The sequence below is a fragment of the Tauraco erythrolophus genome, chromosome 2, assembly GCF_009769465.1.
Source record: "Tauraco erythrolophus isolate bTauEry1 chromosome 2, bTauEry1.pri, whole genome shotgun sequence".
In the NCBI taxonomy this organism is placed as follows: Eukaryota; Metazoa; Chordata; class Aves; order Musophagiformes; family Musophagidae; genus Tauraco; species Tauraco erythrolophus.
In genome coordinates this window covers 70,659,874-70,676,785 of record NC_141466.1, presented here as the reverse complement: position 1 = coordinate 70,676,785, position 16,912 = coordinate 70,659,874, and the positions used below count along the sequence as shown (strand labels likewise).

General features: G+C 38.2%; 1 protein-coding gene across 3 annotated transcripts in view; it reads right to left on the bottom strand.

Annotated features, from left to right (window-relative positions):
- KIF13B (kinesin family member 13B) overlaps positions 1-16,912 on the bottom strand; it is a 144,422-nt gene that overhangs the window by 37,056 nt on the left and 90,454 nt on the right. For all 3 annotated transcript variants that reach the window (XM_086631449.1, XM_086631448.1, XM_086631450.1), the window contains exons 14-26: positions 16,073-16,203; positions 14,910-14,996; positions 13,922-14,112; positions 12,880-13,090; positions 11,595-11,757; positions 10,475-10,621; positions 9,862-10,011; positions 9,057-9,185; positions 7,342-7,512; positions 6,150-6,307; positions 4,698-4,830; positions 3,431-3,577; positions 890-919 (exon numbers count right to left, since the gene is read on the bottom strand). In XM_086631449.1, the coding sequence (XP_086487575.1) occupies positions 890-919; positions 3,431-3,577; positions 4,698-4,830; positions 6,150-6,307; positions 7,342-7,512; positions 9,057-9,185; positions 9,862-10,011; positions 10,475-10,621; positions 11,595-11,757; positions 12,880-13,090; positions 13,922-14,112; positions 14,910-14,996; positions 16,073-16,203 (1,848 nt within the window). The remainder of the gene's footprint in view (positions 1-889; positions 920-3,430; positions 3,578-4,697; positions 4,831-6,149; positions 6,308-7,341; positions 7,513-9,056; positions 9,186-9,861; positions 10,012-10,474; positions 10,622-11,594; positions 11,758-12,879; positions 13,091-13,921; positions 14,113-14,909; positions 14,997-16,072; positions 16,204-16,912) is intronic.

Genomic DNA, 16,912 nt, shown 5'->3' with positions numbered 1-16,912 from the left:
GAAATGATGAATGATCCTCTACATGCAGCATGTTGGGTGCCACAAAGATGAGCTATCAGCTTTGGGATGCCTTCAGGCAAGCCTCTTTTATGGCAGCAGCAGTTCAGATTCATTCCACATCAAACTATAACAAATGCTTTGTCAAGAAAAATGGGTGGATGCAAGACTATAAACTACAGTTGTATTACTCACCCACAGACCCCTACAAGTACGCCAGAATCTGTCAGGGAGCATTAAACCTAAATCTCTGGTTGCTCACATCATACAATGTTGAGATGTATAATGATGATGACATGGTTTTGTTAAACTTATTCACAAGAAGATGAAAAACATATCACAGATATTGTACCTCATCAATTCCCCTTTAAGGTTCATGTTACTGTGATATTATATACAAAAAAATAGTGTGCTGATTTCAGTAGTTTTATCACTGTTGTCTTAGGGCTCCAGGAACAGTATCCCCCCTTGCTTGCCCAAAGGTTGACTACTCTGTGGTATACTCCAGCTCTCATACACATAGTACATTCATCATATGAAACAGCATGAAGTCTTCTGACTGCATCTTTCAACACTTCAATGTCTATTCTTGTTCTTAAGGAGGACAATCTCGATCTAACCATAGTTTGTCAAGAAGAAAGACTCCTTCCCCCAAAACATCAAAACGCAATTGGAACTTGTTTGGGCAATACACATTAAGGCACCTTCTTCTTTCCCTTTCAACTCTCTAATCCACCTTATGGCTCTGTAGTATAATATTGTACGTAATGTTAAGTTTTTAGTTTCTTCTGAAGACAGGCTCTCTACATATCCAAAAATGCTGATCCTGCTCTAACATGTTTTAATGTGAACATGTCTGAGTTTGTAAAAAGAGATAATTCAAAATTTTTACCTGATAACTGTCCATTTCGTCCTCTTCTTCCTAGGCCAAAACATGCAAAACCATGCCATTAAATTCTTTTGATAGCATGAAACACATTGAAGGCAAAAGGTGTAACTATTTCAGGCAATATTAGCAGTCTTACCTAAAAGTCTGAGCTTAGCAATGGTATGATCATAGAATTAAAACAGTGACATCTCAAAGATTTGCTATCAGCTCATCTAAACACAAACTACAACAATCCAACAAATATAACTGAAAAAATTCACAGAAATATAGCTATTAGAAGTCCTCATAATTGGAAGCAAGTAGAATACTTAAATTGCCCTAAGAAAGAAATAGGAGTCACAGCAAAACAACTTGAAACCTGTTGATCCTGGACAGCAAAGAAAAATGTGCTGTTTTATGTGGAAGAGTTAAGTATGAATTTCAGCAAGCACTGAAAAAAAATCGAACTCTGGCATAAGGGATTCAAGGTAAGCTTGCTGTAGCATTTAGAGAAGAAAAATTGTAAACCTCTAAGCCAATGGTTAGAGAGTTGGAATAACTCTGCCACACCAGGAGCTGCAATGCAGACCTTTGACATTTTGATTTCCATTATTCTGTGATGGGAGAGACCACCTTTCATTCTCGACATTCATCACAAGCAGAGCCACTTGCAACAGTTGTAAGCACAACTGTCACTCCTACACAGTGAATGGGAAAGCAATGAGGACTCAAATCGTCACTGAGTTATTACTCATTTACTTAAGTCTTTACAAGCCGCTGGAGTCTACTTTTGTATCTTAATAAAAAAAAAAAAAAAAAGGCAAAAACTTAGCTAAGCTAAAATTAAAAAGTCATATAGAAAAGGCATTTTCTTCATTCAAGATCTCTGGAAAATCTTTCACATTTCATAGATACGGATTTACTTGAGATAGAGTAATGCTAATAAAGAGACTAAAAATCCAGGTGCTCAAGTCAGAAGGCTATTGTAAGCAAGAGGACTAAACAAACATGCTTTTCAATAGCCCTTTCCCATGTGGGTTAGCAGTGCCAGACACGACTCACTGGTCTCTCTTCGAAGCAGAGCTTAAGTCTTTCTTCTTGAAAGAACGTACTCTTTTGTGGATTGCCAGCTCTGTTGGATACGGTTGAAACTGGTCAACAGATCAGAAATTCACTGGGGAAGAAACAGGGTGAGACAGACAAGATGCTCACCTGGGACTTGTCCCCTTACAAAACAGGCTAAAAGGGGCATGTGTATGTTGCAGGTAATACCTTTCAAGTAAAATTTGCAAGAATCAATCATTCTGTCTCAGGAGAGAAGAGTCTCTTAAGAAACTTGCTCCATTCAGGAGCCGGAGAGAAAGAGCAGTTTACTTGCCCTATAGGATGTGGGTATCGAGGACTGCTGTGATGGAAACACAGCTAGAAAGTCTGCAGGCAGAGTCACTACCAGAAGCATCATGGGGAATAAAAGCAATAATCTGCCTAGGATGCTGCTGAAAAGTGATATTTCTGCAAAGGTGGAAAAATTTCTCCTTTTTGTACCCCTGGCACACAAGGGGTAAAGGACCGCTAAGGTTAAGAGACAACAAAAACCACAACTACTTCAGACCTCAAAGGGAAAACCAATACTGATTAAGCAAAAACGAGGAGCAGACATGCACTGAATCATACTCTGCCAACAGAGTGAACATCATGGAAAGCTGGGAGGTGTCCCAAAAACTACTTGACATTTTGTTGGCCTTGTCTCAAGCAGGGCAGCTAATGAAGCATGTCCGGAGACTCGCTTGTTCTGGTGCACCAGATTTTGGCTTGTTAACTCGGAGGAGTGACTAAATTTTAATTTAGCTGTTGGGGGAAGAAGTCAAACTGCACTAGAAACTGGTAGGAGCATTGTAAGAAGACAATCCCTGAAAACAGATCGATATACTCGCAGTTTAAGATGAGATGCAGTGCTTCTGAGGTTGTCAAACGACTGGCCAACATATACTATGGGCCAACAACTAGCTCATAAAATTGTAACGTTTGTAACTCAACACTCTTTGCATACATGTTCCATTGATTTATTTTAATTTTAATATCTACTTAAAATTGCTACCATACCTAGTATTTGGAGTAAAATCTACTGGACAAACTCCTAATGAATTTTAGAAACTCTGACATTTTCTTTTCTTCTTTGAATGCTATGTTAAAGCTGTGCTGCTTTTAAGGATAGGAAAAAAAAAAGCCCAAAATCAGGAGAAACACAGAAGGTAGTCTTACAAATACTATTTTTGCCATGGAAAACGATTTTTGATTAAAAAGATCTTCCACATCACTTTCTGAAAGACAGAGGTTTAGATTTAATCTATCTTGAATAATCCCTAAAATCATCATCAAAGCAATTCTGACAATTCTTCTTGACACTGCTTTATACATTTAAGAAGTAGGTTCAAAAAATATTCCCCAAAACCCAACTTCAAACAAATGGAGTTGCCACCAACTGCAACAAACTTAAGACATCACTTTATGCTTTTACATGTCTTGGAAATAGCCATAGCTGACCAGAAATATTCAGACTCTTACCTGATAATTTTCAGGTACTTTTGGTGACTTGACATGTTTTATTTGAACACAGCCAATGCCAACAGATAATATTGATTCTTCCATCAGCGGCAAGGTCCCAGATTCCTGTACAGATCTCACTTCAACTTGAATTCGTCGAGATTGCCCCTGCCCAAAAAAACCAATTTGAACTGCTTGGAAAAAAGGATATAAAATGCTGAAACCGTAATGACAGAGAGACCTCTACTGGCAGTCATTTCCAAGCAACATTATATTTTTATTTTGTGAAGAACAAAGTGGTGAGTACTGCAATCTCCATGACCCAGTGCACAAGAGATACCTCTTCTGTTGCAAGGATTTATGTTTACAGGATTTAAGCATTTACAGGGAAAAAAAAAAGTTTAGCATTTATCAACTCCCCAGTTTACTTTTTCTGGACAGTGTTCAAAACATGCACTTATTTTTAATTTTTAATTTTTATTTTATTTTTAAAATACTTTAAAATACAGAAGTATTAAAAATAAATATTTTTAATACTTCTGAAGACAAAAAATAGGATCCCTTCCCCATTTACAAAAAAGGAAATTTTTGTAGTAGTAGTCTAATTTGGTGAGCTGCTGGAATTTCAGTGAACTTTTCCTGAGTCTGGTCTCCTTGACTCCATATTCATTGAGGTCCTTTCCATTCTATGATCCTTTGATATTCCTACCTGCTGATGCTATCAGTGCAGCAAAGTAACTGTTCTTTAGTAAAACCCATAGGGAGAAAAAAAATAATAAAAAAAATAAATTCAAAGGAGTTGGGGAGTTCAGAGGTGCAGCCTGTATCTAACTTTTACTAATTCCTAGTGTTGTCTGGGCAATAGCTTATCACTTAAAGATGTTAAGTACTCAGTTAAGCATTAACAATCTAATGCATGTAGAATTCAAAGAACAAAGGAGTGGTTGGCTGGAAGGATCAAATAAAGAAGAATTCTGAACCTCTTTAAAAAATGATTAAGTTCAGTTGAGACTGATGTCCTTTCCACCAGGTGCTATCACAGAACACAGCAAAAAGATCGCAGGTAAGCCTTTGATCACCTTTACATCGGAGTTTATGCACACTGGCAGTTTCACAAAACACGGAGGGACTCCACTTTCTTCCACTTTATGTCTGTTTTACACAAGATTGTATTTTGTGTCTAAGCCTGAAGGTTCCTTGGACACCATCTCTTCACTATATCAAATAGAAGTTGCTTAGCTTTCCGCAGGCTCTTTTCACAGCTGAAATCCTGTACATGCCACCTTACCTGTCTGAGCTGGAAGATGCCTCCTGTGCATACATCCTTGGCAGGAGTCACCTCAACTGGGCAATATTCCCCATTCTCGTTCAGCTCCAGAATTTGAACCCAGAGTTCTACTTTTCGGGTTACTTCACTCCACCTGCAAAACACATCAAATACTGATTTGGCTTGGGTTTTTTCCCTCCCTCCCAAAGAAAAAGAAAGAAAAAACCGAAACCATTAGCTCGGACTGCAGAATGAAGTAGCAAAGAAACACTTCAATAGATGCGTCGTTTGTAAATATAAAGGGTACTAGTTGTGCAATGCTTATAAATTTTACGGACACCTATTTTGGTCAAATATCACAAATAAGCCTTTTCTTGATTCCAATACAAAAATCAATTCCACTATCCAAACATTTAAGCTCTGGTCTCAACTACTGCCACAGAAGCCCAATGCTGTCTGTGCAATCAGATTCATTCAGAAGACAACAGAATGAAATATGACATTGTCTCACAAGCTTTCAAGATTCAGGGCACTTTCCTAAACTTCATCATACCACTGCCTTCTCTCTAGCTCTTCCAAGAGCTTAAATAAGAAACGGTCACTTTTGTAGTACTTCAAAATTAAAAAAGGAGATACTTACTACTCAGCTACCAAAATAACTCACTATTTTATAGCATCCTTTTTCCATCTCCCCTTTGCCATATTTTCCTGGCTTTCCTTTTAAACTTCTCTGTATACAGCTTAATACTCGACATGCACAACACAAGCTCATGTTGGAAGTAGAAAGAGAAATAACTGCCAATAAATTAAGGTGCAGAGCTGCCGTCTAATTGGAGAGGTAAAAACAACTGACATTTAAGAAAACGCTATTAAGCTTACTTTGGGGACAACAAACGCCTGCCAGCAAAAAAGCAACCCCCTTCAGTCTAAATTACCATACTGTTGCATATTTACTCCAATTGAACTAATTAGCAATAAAATTCTTCCAATGGAAACATTACAGTGATGACATTTCTTGCTCGAGAATGGAGTCAGACTTTGAATAAATACATCAGTGTACAGTCAGAACAACCACCTCCCTGTTTTAGACTTGACAGCTCTTTCTGGTGCAGACTAGTGTAACAATATACAGGAAAATAATCAGCTTGCTCTTTTGTAAAAACACTAGTTATGCACTTGAGTTTGCCTACATAACAGGGACTTCAAAGTCCTTCAGGTTTTACCACTTTTAATTTGAAACACAGATGGGCATTTCTCCTCTTTCACTTTTTTTAAAACCTACTGACACATCACATGGTGCTTTTCTGATAGACAGAGTCTATTTATAACAGTCTTATAGATACAGTCTCAAACACACATTCAGTTGTCTTTAGTTCAAAATTTGACTACTTATCCCAAACCCGCTTCAAAACTGGGCACCTTAGATAGTGATTTTCCAAAATTCTAAACGAAGGATCTATTTTCCGTATTCACCTGTCACGAAGGCTGCGTGTTTTGGCTTGAATTATTCCCAGATCCCACAGGGCTGGATTTTTGCGGTCACCACTCTGCTTGTGCCCATACACTTCAATTGCCAAAGCACCATCATAAAGATGTTCCATGAAGTCTTCGGAAATATTTACAGAAACTTCCTGTAAGTAAGTGACAAATCAGTTGATGACTGTGACTACACAACGACTTAGGCTTAGAGATTTACTGTCTTGACTTTCATGTAAACATGTGGTAAATTCACCCTGGTCCCCAAGACGCAATATAGAGGAAAGGAAGAACTGTCACCTCAGTTTGTGAAATCAGGAGGCAAGGCAATGATACATGATTTGTGATCTGATCTAGGTGGTCCTGCTCAGGCAGGGGAATTGGACTAGGTGATCCTTTGAGGTCCCTTCCAATCCCTAACATTCTGTGATTCTGTGATGATTTGCTGAAGATTAAAGTCTATGAAGAGCAGAAAAATGACCGCATGCTGTTCCAAGTCCTGATCCAATGGTTAAAAAAAAAATATTAAAAAATCATATGTTCTAATGTTCAGAATCAGAAAATCCAAACTCATCAGAAGGTATTATATCTATTTTACAAATGGTAAGTGGAATAAATTGCTCAGTGTAATGACAAATGATAGAAAGAACAAGATGAGAACTCGGGTGATTGGCTGGCATTCATCTAAGATGACTTTAGATAGCTCTATTAAAGATGCCTCCACTCAGACAGTTGCTTGAAAGTCAATGGGAAGAAATAGTCTGTTCTAAGATACACGACCTAACTTCAACGTCCCCATTAGGATAACAGGCATCACGTCCCAGCACTAGGACACTTCTCTCCACTACATCAGAGTGTAGAGCAATTAGCTCAGATATGGACATCAACTGTACTCAGATGAGTATCACTTTTCCATTCACACTCAGCAGCATTTTTACTGTGGCTAAACTCCAACTTAAGTCTCTCTGCTGAACAGACTGATTTCCTTTATTAATCCATTTCTTCACCTTCTGTGACTTTTGTACAAGTGAACAGCATAGAACAATGAAAATTATCTGGACTCTGAAGATGTTTATGTTTTTATTAAAAATGGTGTTAGCTTCATAAAATACTATAATGCAAGTAAAGAGGTAACTAAAACTCCTTTGCTTGCCTAAAGTTCCTCTAATAAAAGAGAAAAAAAATTTACATTGCAGTGATCGAAGACAACCATGCACCGTGGCTCCTTGCTGATGGAAGATAAGGAAGGATCTACTTCAGGTGCAACAATAACTGGCTCCAGCTGATCCCAGAACGTATATTTGCAGAACACAAAGTTGGAGAGGTGCTGTGGCAAACCTGTAGCCTGAAGTATTTTAATCTAGAAAAGAGATGAGAAACAAAGGAAAAGCATTTATTCATCAGGCACAGAACTAAAAATATCTTCTGTTATCTGTTTCACTGAAAAGGATAACCAAAAAAAGAAAGGAGCAAAACGAAACATTTCACAAAATACAAATTTCTGCATTGATGTACATCGGAGACAACATTTTGAGTGCATCAGCTGAACATCACCACTAGATGTCACCTGGCACATGTTTCTTGGGAGTAAAAGCGGAAAGGGCTGAATTTTACAAACACAACAAAACATTTTGTTAATCTTTAATGGTGAGATGCACCAAAACCATTACAATTGAAGAGGAACAAAATAAAAATCTCATACTTCTACCAAAACCTTGTTTTAAGATACTACTTGTCCTTATTCTGTGATGCTAGAAACAATTAAAAAAATTTAAAAAAATCATCCCAACAATACAAAAGTACCCTGTCGTCTCTTTTTAAAAATCACAGCAAAATAGAAATAAAATCTTTTGAATACACCTTCTAATTTAAACAAAGACATTATATTAACCATAATATTTCATAAACTTCTAGTCTCCATTTGTCAAATTAAGATTAGTTGGACTTCTACAGAAAGGCAGCATTCAAGATCCTCAGGAGAACATGTTTCCTGCAACAATGCCCCATATTGCTTGCAAGGGGACAGGATAAAGTGAAAAAAGAGTAGATTTGTCCCCAAATTGTTCATATTGTCCAGAAGCTAGCAAAGTTGGGGACCACTCCTTCCGGTGCTCTTTGCCTCCCTCTTTCCTATCTGTAGCTTGGCTTATCTTGCTGTTTACTACAACAGAGAACTGCTAGTAAATCCTTTCTGCTAATTTTCTTTTTATTAGTAACAATAATAAACACACCTGTATATGTTTCACGAAACATTGAACATTTAGAGAGAAAAATATTGAGAGAGAATTATGGGAGTTTTATCATCTGTGACTCCTTTTAAATTAGAGCTCTAGTAGCTCCAATCCTAGTGCACAGATCTTCCGTATCTTCCAAGACTACAATAAACTTTCTGGGTAAGACTGTATGCATATAAATATAGTTTTATGAATACGTTGCAGACTTAAAAAAAATCATGGATATTGAAAGGAACAAAACCCATCTAGTTCTCTTATATTATTCCAGCTGCTACAGAAACAAAATATCGTGAGAAAAGACCACACTTCATGGCAAACGCTACAAACGCTGGGCACCAGGACATTACATAAAGCCATGAAACAAATACAGCAAAAGTATTAAACTCTGTGCATATAACTGAATGATTAGGTACAGCTAAATGATTAGGTACAGCTAAATTATTTGCTCCTTTTTTTTTTTTTAAATCCTGAAACATCAATACAGTTTCATATAGTCAATAAGTTTAAAGACAGGAGTCTGCCTGTGTAGCTACATACTGGAAGTGAACATGGTGCCCGAGGTTACAAAGAGACATCTAACATCCAGATGCTAACACACCAGGGACTTCTTTAAGACTTGGGATGGAAAGAGAGAAGGTTGCTCAGAGGTTGGGATATGTCTGGAACTCACCCGGCAGACAAGTTTTCTCTCCTGCGTGTCATTTTCATTTGAATCGTCTGGACTATCCTCACCTCCAACCAACCTGTCGTCTATCTCTCCACTCACTCGAACAACCTCAACGTGGAGACGACCTGATACCTGATAAGAAAGAATTAAGAATTACTTGCGTACTAGAAAACAGTGACAGGTTCATCCCTTTTCAGGTAACTACCATTACTGCTGTTTCCAGTCTTCAAGCAGCCAACATTTTATTCCTTTCTATTGTTTCACACTGTGCATTTGTTGCACCAGATGAAGAATTTTTCAAAGCAAGAATCAAAGAGCCTTTGTTGTAAAAACACAAATGTATCAGCCACTAGAGTGACCCTGGGAACAGCATACTGCAATCTCACTCACTTTCACACTAGTCTCTAGAAAGTCTGCAAAGTGCACATAATGCAGAGCACAGAGAACATTGCCTCATGTGCTCTAGTTGCCTTTGAAGTTGTTCTTACAGTATGAATTTAAGAGTCTATTCTTGATGGCAGTCAGCGAAAGCCAGTGGAGCTATAGCTCATACTCGCTCTACTAAGTATTTATTTTGAGTTGCTTTGCTCAGAAAGGTGCTCACAAAGCCTTCTCCTTTCACAATCACTACGCTGGGATTCAGAGTTGTCTAAACAACTCTAGCAAGGTATTATGGGATTTGCATAATTCCAAATTCCAAGCAAAGAGCTTGTGCACATGAAACTGGAAAATATGTGCTATATGCTGCTAGTAAGATCCACGGGTTGTAAACAGTTGAGTAAGGATAGATTACAGAAGAATAACAAACCTCTCCCTTCTGATTGATGATTGGAACAGCATATTGTAGCTTCACGTCATAGAACAGGCACTCAAGAAAAACATTGGCTACTCCGATAAGGCTGTGGTTTTCCTGCTCGTCGTAGAATGGATCAGCTCGCCTGAAGTAAGCTCTCATCACCTTCAATCAAATTCATTATAACGTAAGAAAACCAAACTTTTCATGAAACAGTTTTCAAAGTGTTGCACAACCATCCTAGTGAAAAAAAAACAGACTCAAGAAAGAGGCCAGATTAGGAGACTTGACTTTTACTTTGGATCGAGCATAAGGCCTGTCCTCAGCAAGTTGTCCTTGTCATCAGATTCAGACAAGTCAGCCTGAACATCAAGTGCCTTCTTGTTGTATGCTCGGTTCAGTCACCAAGCTATGCATGCAAATAAGCATCAAAGTGACAAGATAAGGGTTAATGAAATGCTGAAGATTGCTTCAGTACTAGGAAAAGCAAAAGCTCAGGGAGACTTAACTCTTTACATATTCCCTCCTCACTTCCTGAACCACAAGACTTTCTTACACCTGCTTAAACAAAAAAAAAAAAAATAGGCATATAATTCTATCAGCTCAGTATGGAGAAATTTTTACTTACTGGGTTGTCTTCCTCACAGTCTTTCCACTCCTGGTAAAGATCCCTCATATCTACCAATCGATTCTCCAGCTTTTCCAGTGACCAAATCTGTTTGCCTTTCCCTTTCCTTCTCACCTGAATAGCAGGCTCGCTGAGAATTGCACCTCTCTGCAAAAAAATTACAGATATATCAATAAGGAATTCATGTCACAACAATGAAAAAATAGTTTAAATCCAATACAAAACTGAGAACCTCTTTGGGAAAAGTCTGGATTTTGTTCTTTTTTTATTCCAGCTTAAGCAACCAAATTGAAGCGTGACAGACTCTGAGTTCGGCTGTCACGGTATATTCGTGTTCAGTTTAACTGTGAAGTCTAATCACAGCTACAGGCACTAGTTTCCATGGATTTTCACCTTACATAAATGTTAGAAATAGGAACATTTAAGCATTTCACAAATATCCTCAAGTTACAGCAGGCCTGGAGGTCCAGCTAAGGTTACTACTGTCTGCAACCTTCAACTAGTGCAGACACTTAAGCCTCTTTATCATCCTGTTTCTAGATGGGCCAGAAGATTGCAAGGAAAACAAGCAGACAAGAGAAACTGTACTAACAATGGCCCGAGTACCACTAAAACATTTGGCTGACCTCAAGAACAGAAATAACACCAGCTTAGGTAGTCAGCGTGAGACACGGAAGTCTGGGTTCACTTCCCTCCTTCCAAAATTTCTAAGATGCCTTGAACAAATCATCCAAATCGTCTCTGCTCCAGTTCCTCCCTGCACAATAGGGATGATAGTATTTTCTCAGCTCGCTAGGATGATGTAAAGACAAATGTCCGCAAGGAGATGGTAAATACCTGAAACAGATGTTACCTAACCGGCACGGATTTTAATCGCTCTGCAACAGAAGCAAGCGCGAACTTCAACACCAGTGGAAAGGTCTTGCCCCAAAACATTCATCAGTAAGCTCGCACATTATAAGATTTTATGGTAACAAAATAAGATAGGGATATAGCATGCGCCAACGCACACGAACAGACCGGCAAACCATCTAGTCCATTCAAGTCAGAATACAACAAACAGGAACGCTGAGGGGCACACTTTCTGAACCACGATTTCGTTCCATTAGGGCTACCTTACCTTACTGTTAGCATTAAGGCTCGAAGCTGGGATCTGGAGGGTAACTTTATACTCTGTCCTCTTGTCCAGTTCCTCTCCGATAAAATTGGCTTCTCTCACGTACAAATTGGCTTTAACGATCTGCTCGCGCAGCTTTCTCAGGCTGTGGGTCAACATTTCTTCTCTAAAAGAAGGGGATTCGGAGGGGGAGACAGGAAAAATCATGGCATTTTAGTATTGAAACTGAGTGCAAAACGAATGATCACTTGACAGGAAGGAGTCTTAACATTCAGCTTTTTAACACAAAAATCAGGTGAATTAAATTGCATTTATTCTAGGAGGGGTGATTATCTGTATGAATTTAGCAGTATGAACATTAGCATACTGCTGGCTTTGGAGATTTTTTCATGCATCTGCTGAACAGTCAGCTCTTGTGTGGCTTATTCCAGAGCTTCCCCACCACAGATGTGGATGTTCCATCCTACAGAGAAAGGCTTATTCAGACACCATGACCCACTTGCTCACCAGCCTTCCTGGCAAGTGTAAGTGGGCACCAACTGTGCAGCACAGGAATCTGGTACCACAAAACATTCCAGACACACAGCTAACACCATGTTAGATTGTCTCAAATATTTTCTGTTTCAAAAATTGCTTCTCTAGCCATAGAAATTAGTTTTGTACTTTCTCATTACAATGTCTTTATCATACTCATTGTTTAAGGGTAAGTTTCATCTTCCTCCTGCAGCTGCTCTTTTTTACAATAATACTGGAAACAATCATTTAGAGGCTGAAGTAAACAACCTCAGTGCAATTGCCCAGGAAAAGGATGGTGGACACTCTGTTGTTATTAAATAGATTTTTGCAACGCTCTGGATCACAATTCTTTGTACCATCCTCTGACTCCCTTTTCTTTCTGCACTCTTCTGGTTGCCAGGACGTGCCCAGGTCAAACATAGATGTGAGCGAAGAGGAAAAACAACTTTCCAGTAGCTGAGTGATGTTCCACAGAAGAACAAATTCCTATAGGAGTCCCAAAATTTCTTCCAATCACTTCATCTTTAGTAAAATTTGTTGCCAATCAGGATAGAGTTTCCCTTAACATCAAAGTAGGCACTCATTCTTTCTCATCTTTTCTAGCATTATAGGTCTGATTGTTCTTATATTTTTGCCTTGCCTTCCCCAACCCTCCACAGGAGTCCTCTCAGAAATTTGGCAGAGGTGTACAATACAATTAAAACCTTGCAAAATTCACTAGCACTGAAAAACTTTAAATGAACACTCCTGATGGTCAGATTTGACTACCCACCTCTCCTCTGCCCACTGCCGCAAGCGCTGCTGAGCGCTGGGAGAATGAAAGGAGAACCTGTCCATGCTGCGGAAATGCTGCTTCTCTGGTGACAATCGCCTTCGCAGTTGCTCCAGTTCATGTTCGTACATCAGTCTCTGTCGTTCAAGCGCAGATCTCTTCTCCTCTTCGTGTTGCTGCTCTAAACTTTGCAAGATTGACTGCATTGGATCTAAGCAGATGTTGAAAACAAAGAAGGTAGTACTTTTGGGGGTCAAATACTTGGCAACCATAAAATTAAACAGAAGCAATCACATAATGAATATGGGGCAGAGACAGTGGACTTGGAAACATGAGATCTTTCCAATGTTCTGCTACAGATATGCTGTATGACCTCGGGCAAGGCACAAATTACTATGATTTGGTACTTCCCTTTGCCATTCTATATCTGCAGTAATCCACGTTAGGGACTGCAGCAACAGTCTGAAATCTATGGTGAATAATGTCCTAGAGAGTAAACATAGCTGGCATGTAAAAGGAGGAAGATATTATATTTTTGCTGTAACACATATTAAAAAAGTGCTGCTGAACTGTGGAGTAAAATAAACATCTACAGAGCAGACTGGATGGATGATTCAAGAAAGCTGAGAAAAGGGAAAAACCAAGCTGAAAAAAACCCTTTTGTTTCTCAAAATAATGTCACTCTGGGACAGCTACATAAGACCACAAAGATTAAGGAACATGGTTTCAGAGACAGAAATCACTACAGTTAATGCCTAAGTGAGACATAACACAAGAAAAATAAACAAAGTGAAAACACTTTGATTTGAGGCTGCAGTTCCACCAATATTCCAGTTTTGGCTTTTTCCTCATGAACAACTGCCAAACAAAACATTCTGTGGTGGTTTTTTTCCCCCTCAAGTGCTAAAATGGCTACGATGAGTCATTCACAAGAAAAATTCTCCAGTAGGACGTTATAAGGGGAAAAGTCTGTGGTTAAGAGTCCCTGAAGATGTAACGACATATTCTATACCTATTTCCAATAATTTCTGTTGCTTCTTACCATTACTACCAAGTGCCTTCATAGTGACTTCCATCTGGGCATATTCATAGCTGAAGTTAATCTCACTAGACACTTCACTGGAATTGTCTCCATCTATGTCCAGCTGCTCCACACTACTACTGCACTTCATAGAGCTGTCTCGTTCTTCATCCTCATGATCTGCCTTCTTCTTCTTCTTTGGCAAATTCAGCCTTTAAATAAGAGGAAAATTTTTAAAGAACTATTAATTGCTCAAATTTGAAACAAAGGGCTGCTTTCAAAGATTACTGAAATTAAGTAGATTATCCAAATATGTAGATCTTTTTCTTTCAAATTTTTTCAGTCATCCCATATCCAAATATGTTGGATATCCATGAATGTAAATGATATCCATCATTTAAATTCACTGATCTTTAAGGTATTTCAGACCAAACACAGAGAGTTCCAAGAAGACAGTCTTTCACAGAAAATTTCTGCCAGTGATCCTATCTGATACAGGAAGGTCTCAGGTATGGCTGGAGCTGGAATTCCAGGCAACAGAGAACACAGTGGCCTTGTAAGGCCCAGATCACTGTATAACATAGGTGAAAAATCTAACACCTTATCTACAAAATCCAAAAGGCAACCTATAAAAGTCAAAGCTTGGGTTTCACTGTGGAAGAGAAAGTACCTAATGTGGTTCTGAATCACATTAAAGTTAACACCTCAAAAATTAAAGCTCTTCAGTGAGATCATAGTACTGGTAACTACAGCAAGGTCCTCATCAGCAAGGTTACAGGCCATTGGAAATACAAGAAGTTAAGTCAATTTATTGCTCTGAAGCTAAAATCACGCACAGTTGCTCTGACATCTTGCATCCAAGAACAGTTAAACATGAGCATTGCCTTTATAATCCCAATGAAAATGAAACCACCTCCTTCAGTCTCAGTGCTCCACTGTCATCTTTCCTTACACCTTAAGACAAACTAAAGTTGGTGCAAACTTACAATTTCTTTAGTATTTTTTGTACCTGAAGAAGTGGTTGTTTCCCCACAGTATTCTGTCTCCATGATGTAGCTGGATAGGACACACGACAGCAGAACCGTTTACGAACGTCCTGTGAAAATGCAAAAATCTAAAGCAAATGCACCTATATAAAGCTTTTTTTTTTTCCCAGTACTACTTTCCTTATTGTAACTACCTAAGGTAGGAGAACAGGTTTATGATTGCAAACAGGCAAAATATCCCCAGAAACTTCATTCACCTACCCTGTGCTGCTTCACAAATTCATAAATTCCTCAGTCTCAGCTTATTTTGATTGCTTAAGCTTACCGAGTTCAGAACTTTTGGACAGATATTACGACAGCTATGTCTGGGGAGTATAATTAGAGCTTAAAAATAAGGGGCCTGAAAAAAGATCATGTCACTGGAAACAAACACTTTTCACACAACTTTGAAATATAGTCACGAAATAGAAACATTGAATGAGACATCAGAGAACTTTGCTACATAAACAGTTTAAAGACAATGAACTAATCAGAATCATCAGAAGCTACTTTTATTTCAGAGTCGGATTAAGTCTGAAAATAAGATCACAGGATAACTCAAATTTGAACGGAATCTCAGGATGTTATCCAGTCCAATCTCCAGCTCAAAGTAGGATCAAATATGAATCAGGGTAAATGTGAAATTCTTGAATTTTGTGTCTCTAACAATAAATTATTGGAGATGCTGACGATGCATGTCATTTTGTGATCAATTTGAATATACCATCTGCTTCTCAAGTACTGCTACTTAATCAAATAAAGCAACAAGTGCTTCAGCAGCTCTTTGCATATCAACAGATTTCCTAGAAAATTAATTCACATTTTGATAGAGTTACATCTACACAGCTGCAAATCAGTCAGTATCTACTTGCTGAAAGCATACACAATTTACTCATCCTCTCTATGAAAACTTAAATTAAAAACACCATCACTGAGAGAAACCTCTTTAGAACAAAAGATACAAGTTGACAGAGAGGTAAATGACAATTAAAACAAAATGTTAAAGTAGGATACAAGAAGTAGAATTTTCTTACTTCAGGCTACATGAAAAAGTTCATTTTTTAATTATCTTTTTGCACCACTAATCAAAAAATACTGGATAAAACTATAAATATTATACAACTAGAGCTGTATTTTATTCCTTTACCTAGTATTTTTTTGAGGTGTTAACATAACCTGTCCTTCTGGAGTGATGTCTATAATGCAGTGTTCAGGAAGAATTCCCATTCCACATAGTTGGATATCTTGAGAGTTGTCTGAGCCTATTAATGTGTGCTCCTGGGAAAAATTAATTAACATGTTAACAACAGATTACAGAAGTTCACTAGTTCCAACTCTTCCATTCTGCTTCTGGATATATCTTGTCATCTAGTTCCAAAAACTGAAAACTGTTTACTATTTCCCTTAGAGAGGAGAAGGAGAATGAAACATTGCAAGTAAATCCTCACTTTGTCTTACAGTAAGCAAGTCAGGAAAGTTTACAGGCAGCACTTAAATCCGAAGATGACGAAGTTTCCATAACTTAATTGTGGAATTCAGGGCCTCGGGATGTTGTAAAAGCCAAAGTCTAAAGGAGTTCAAAGAGGAATTAAGACAGGTTCACAGTGGTTAGACCCACGGCTATTACACAGGTTCCATATAGATCATCCAACGGCTTAGGAAATTCCTGAAGTACTTGAGGCATGAGAGATTTGGCAAAGGAAGAATCACTCCACACATGCCCCAGTTCACTTATTTCTTTTTTAGGTATCTCTGAGCAATTTTTGAGAAACAGATACAATAGTTTAGATAAGTCAGACGAAGCTGTTCTTCGGTGCTTATAAGAACTAATATGTATGCAGCTCAGCACTAAAGAGAATGTGGACAAGATATTTACTCTAGAGAAGCAAGAGAGTTTAACCTCAGAATTTTAGGCAAAACAGGTGTAAATCACTTTATCAAAAGAATTTCAAAGGACAGGGATTTCTAAACCAAAATTCTCAACGAA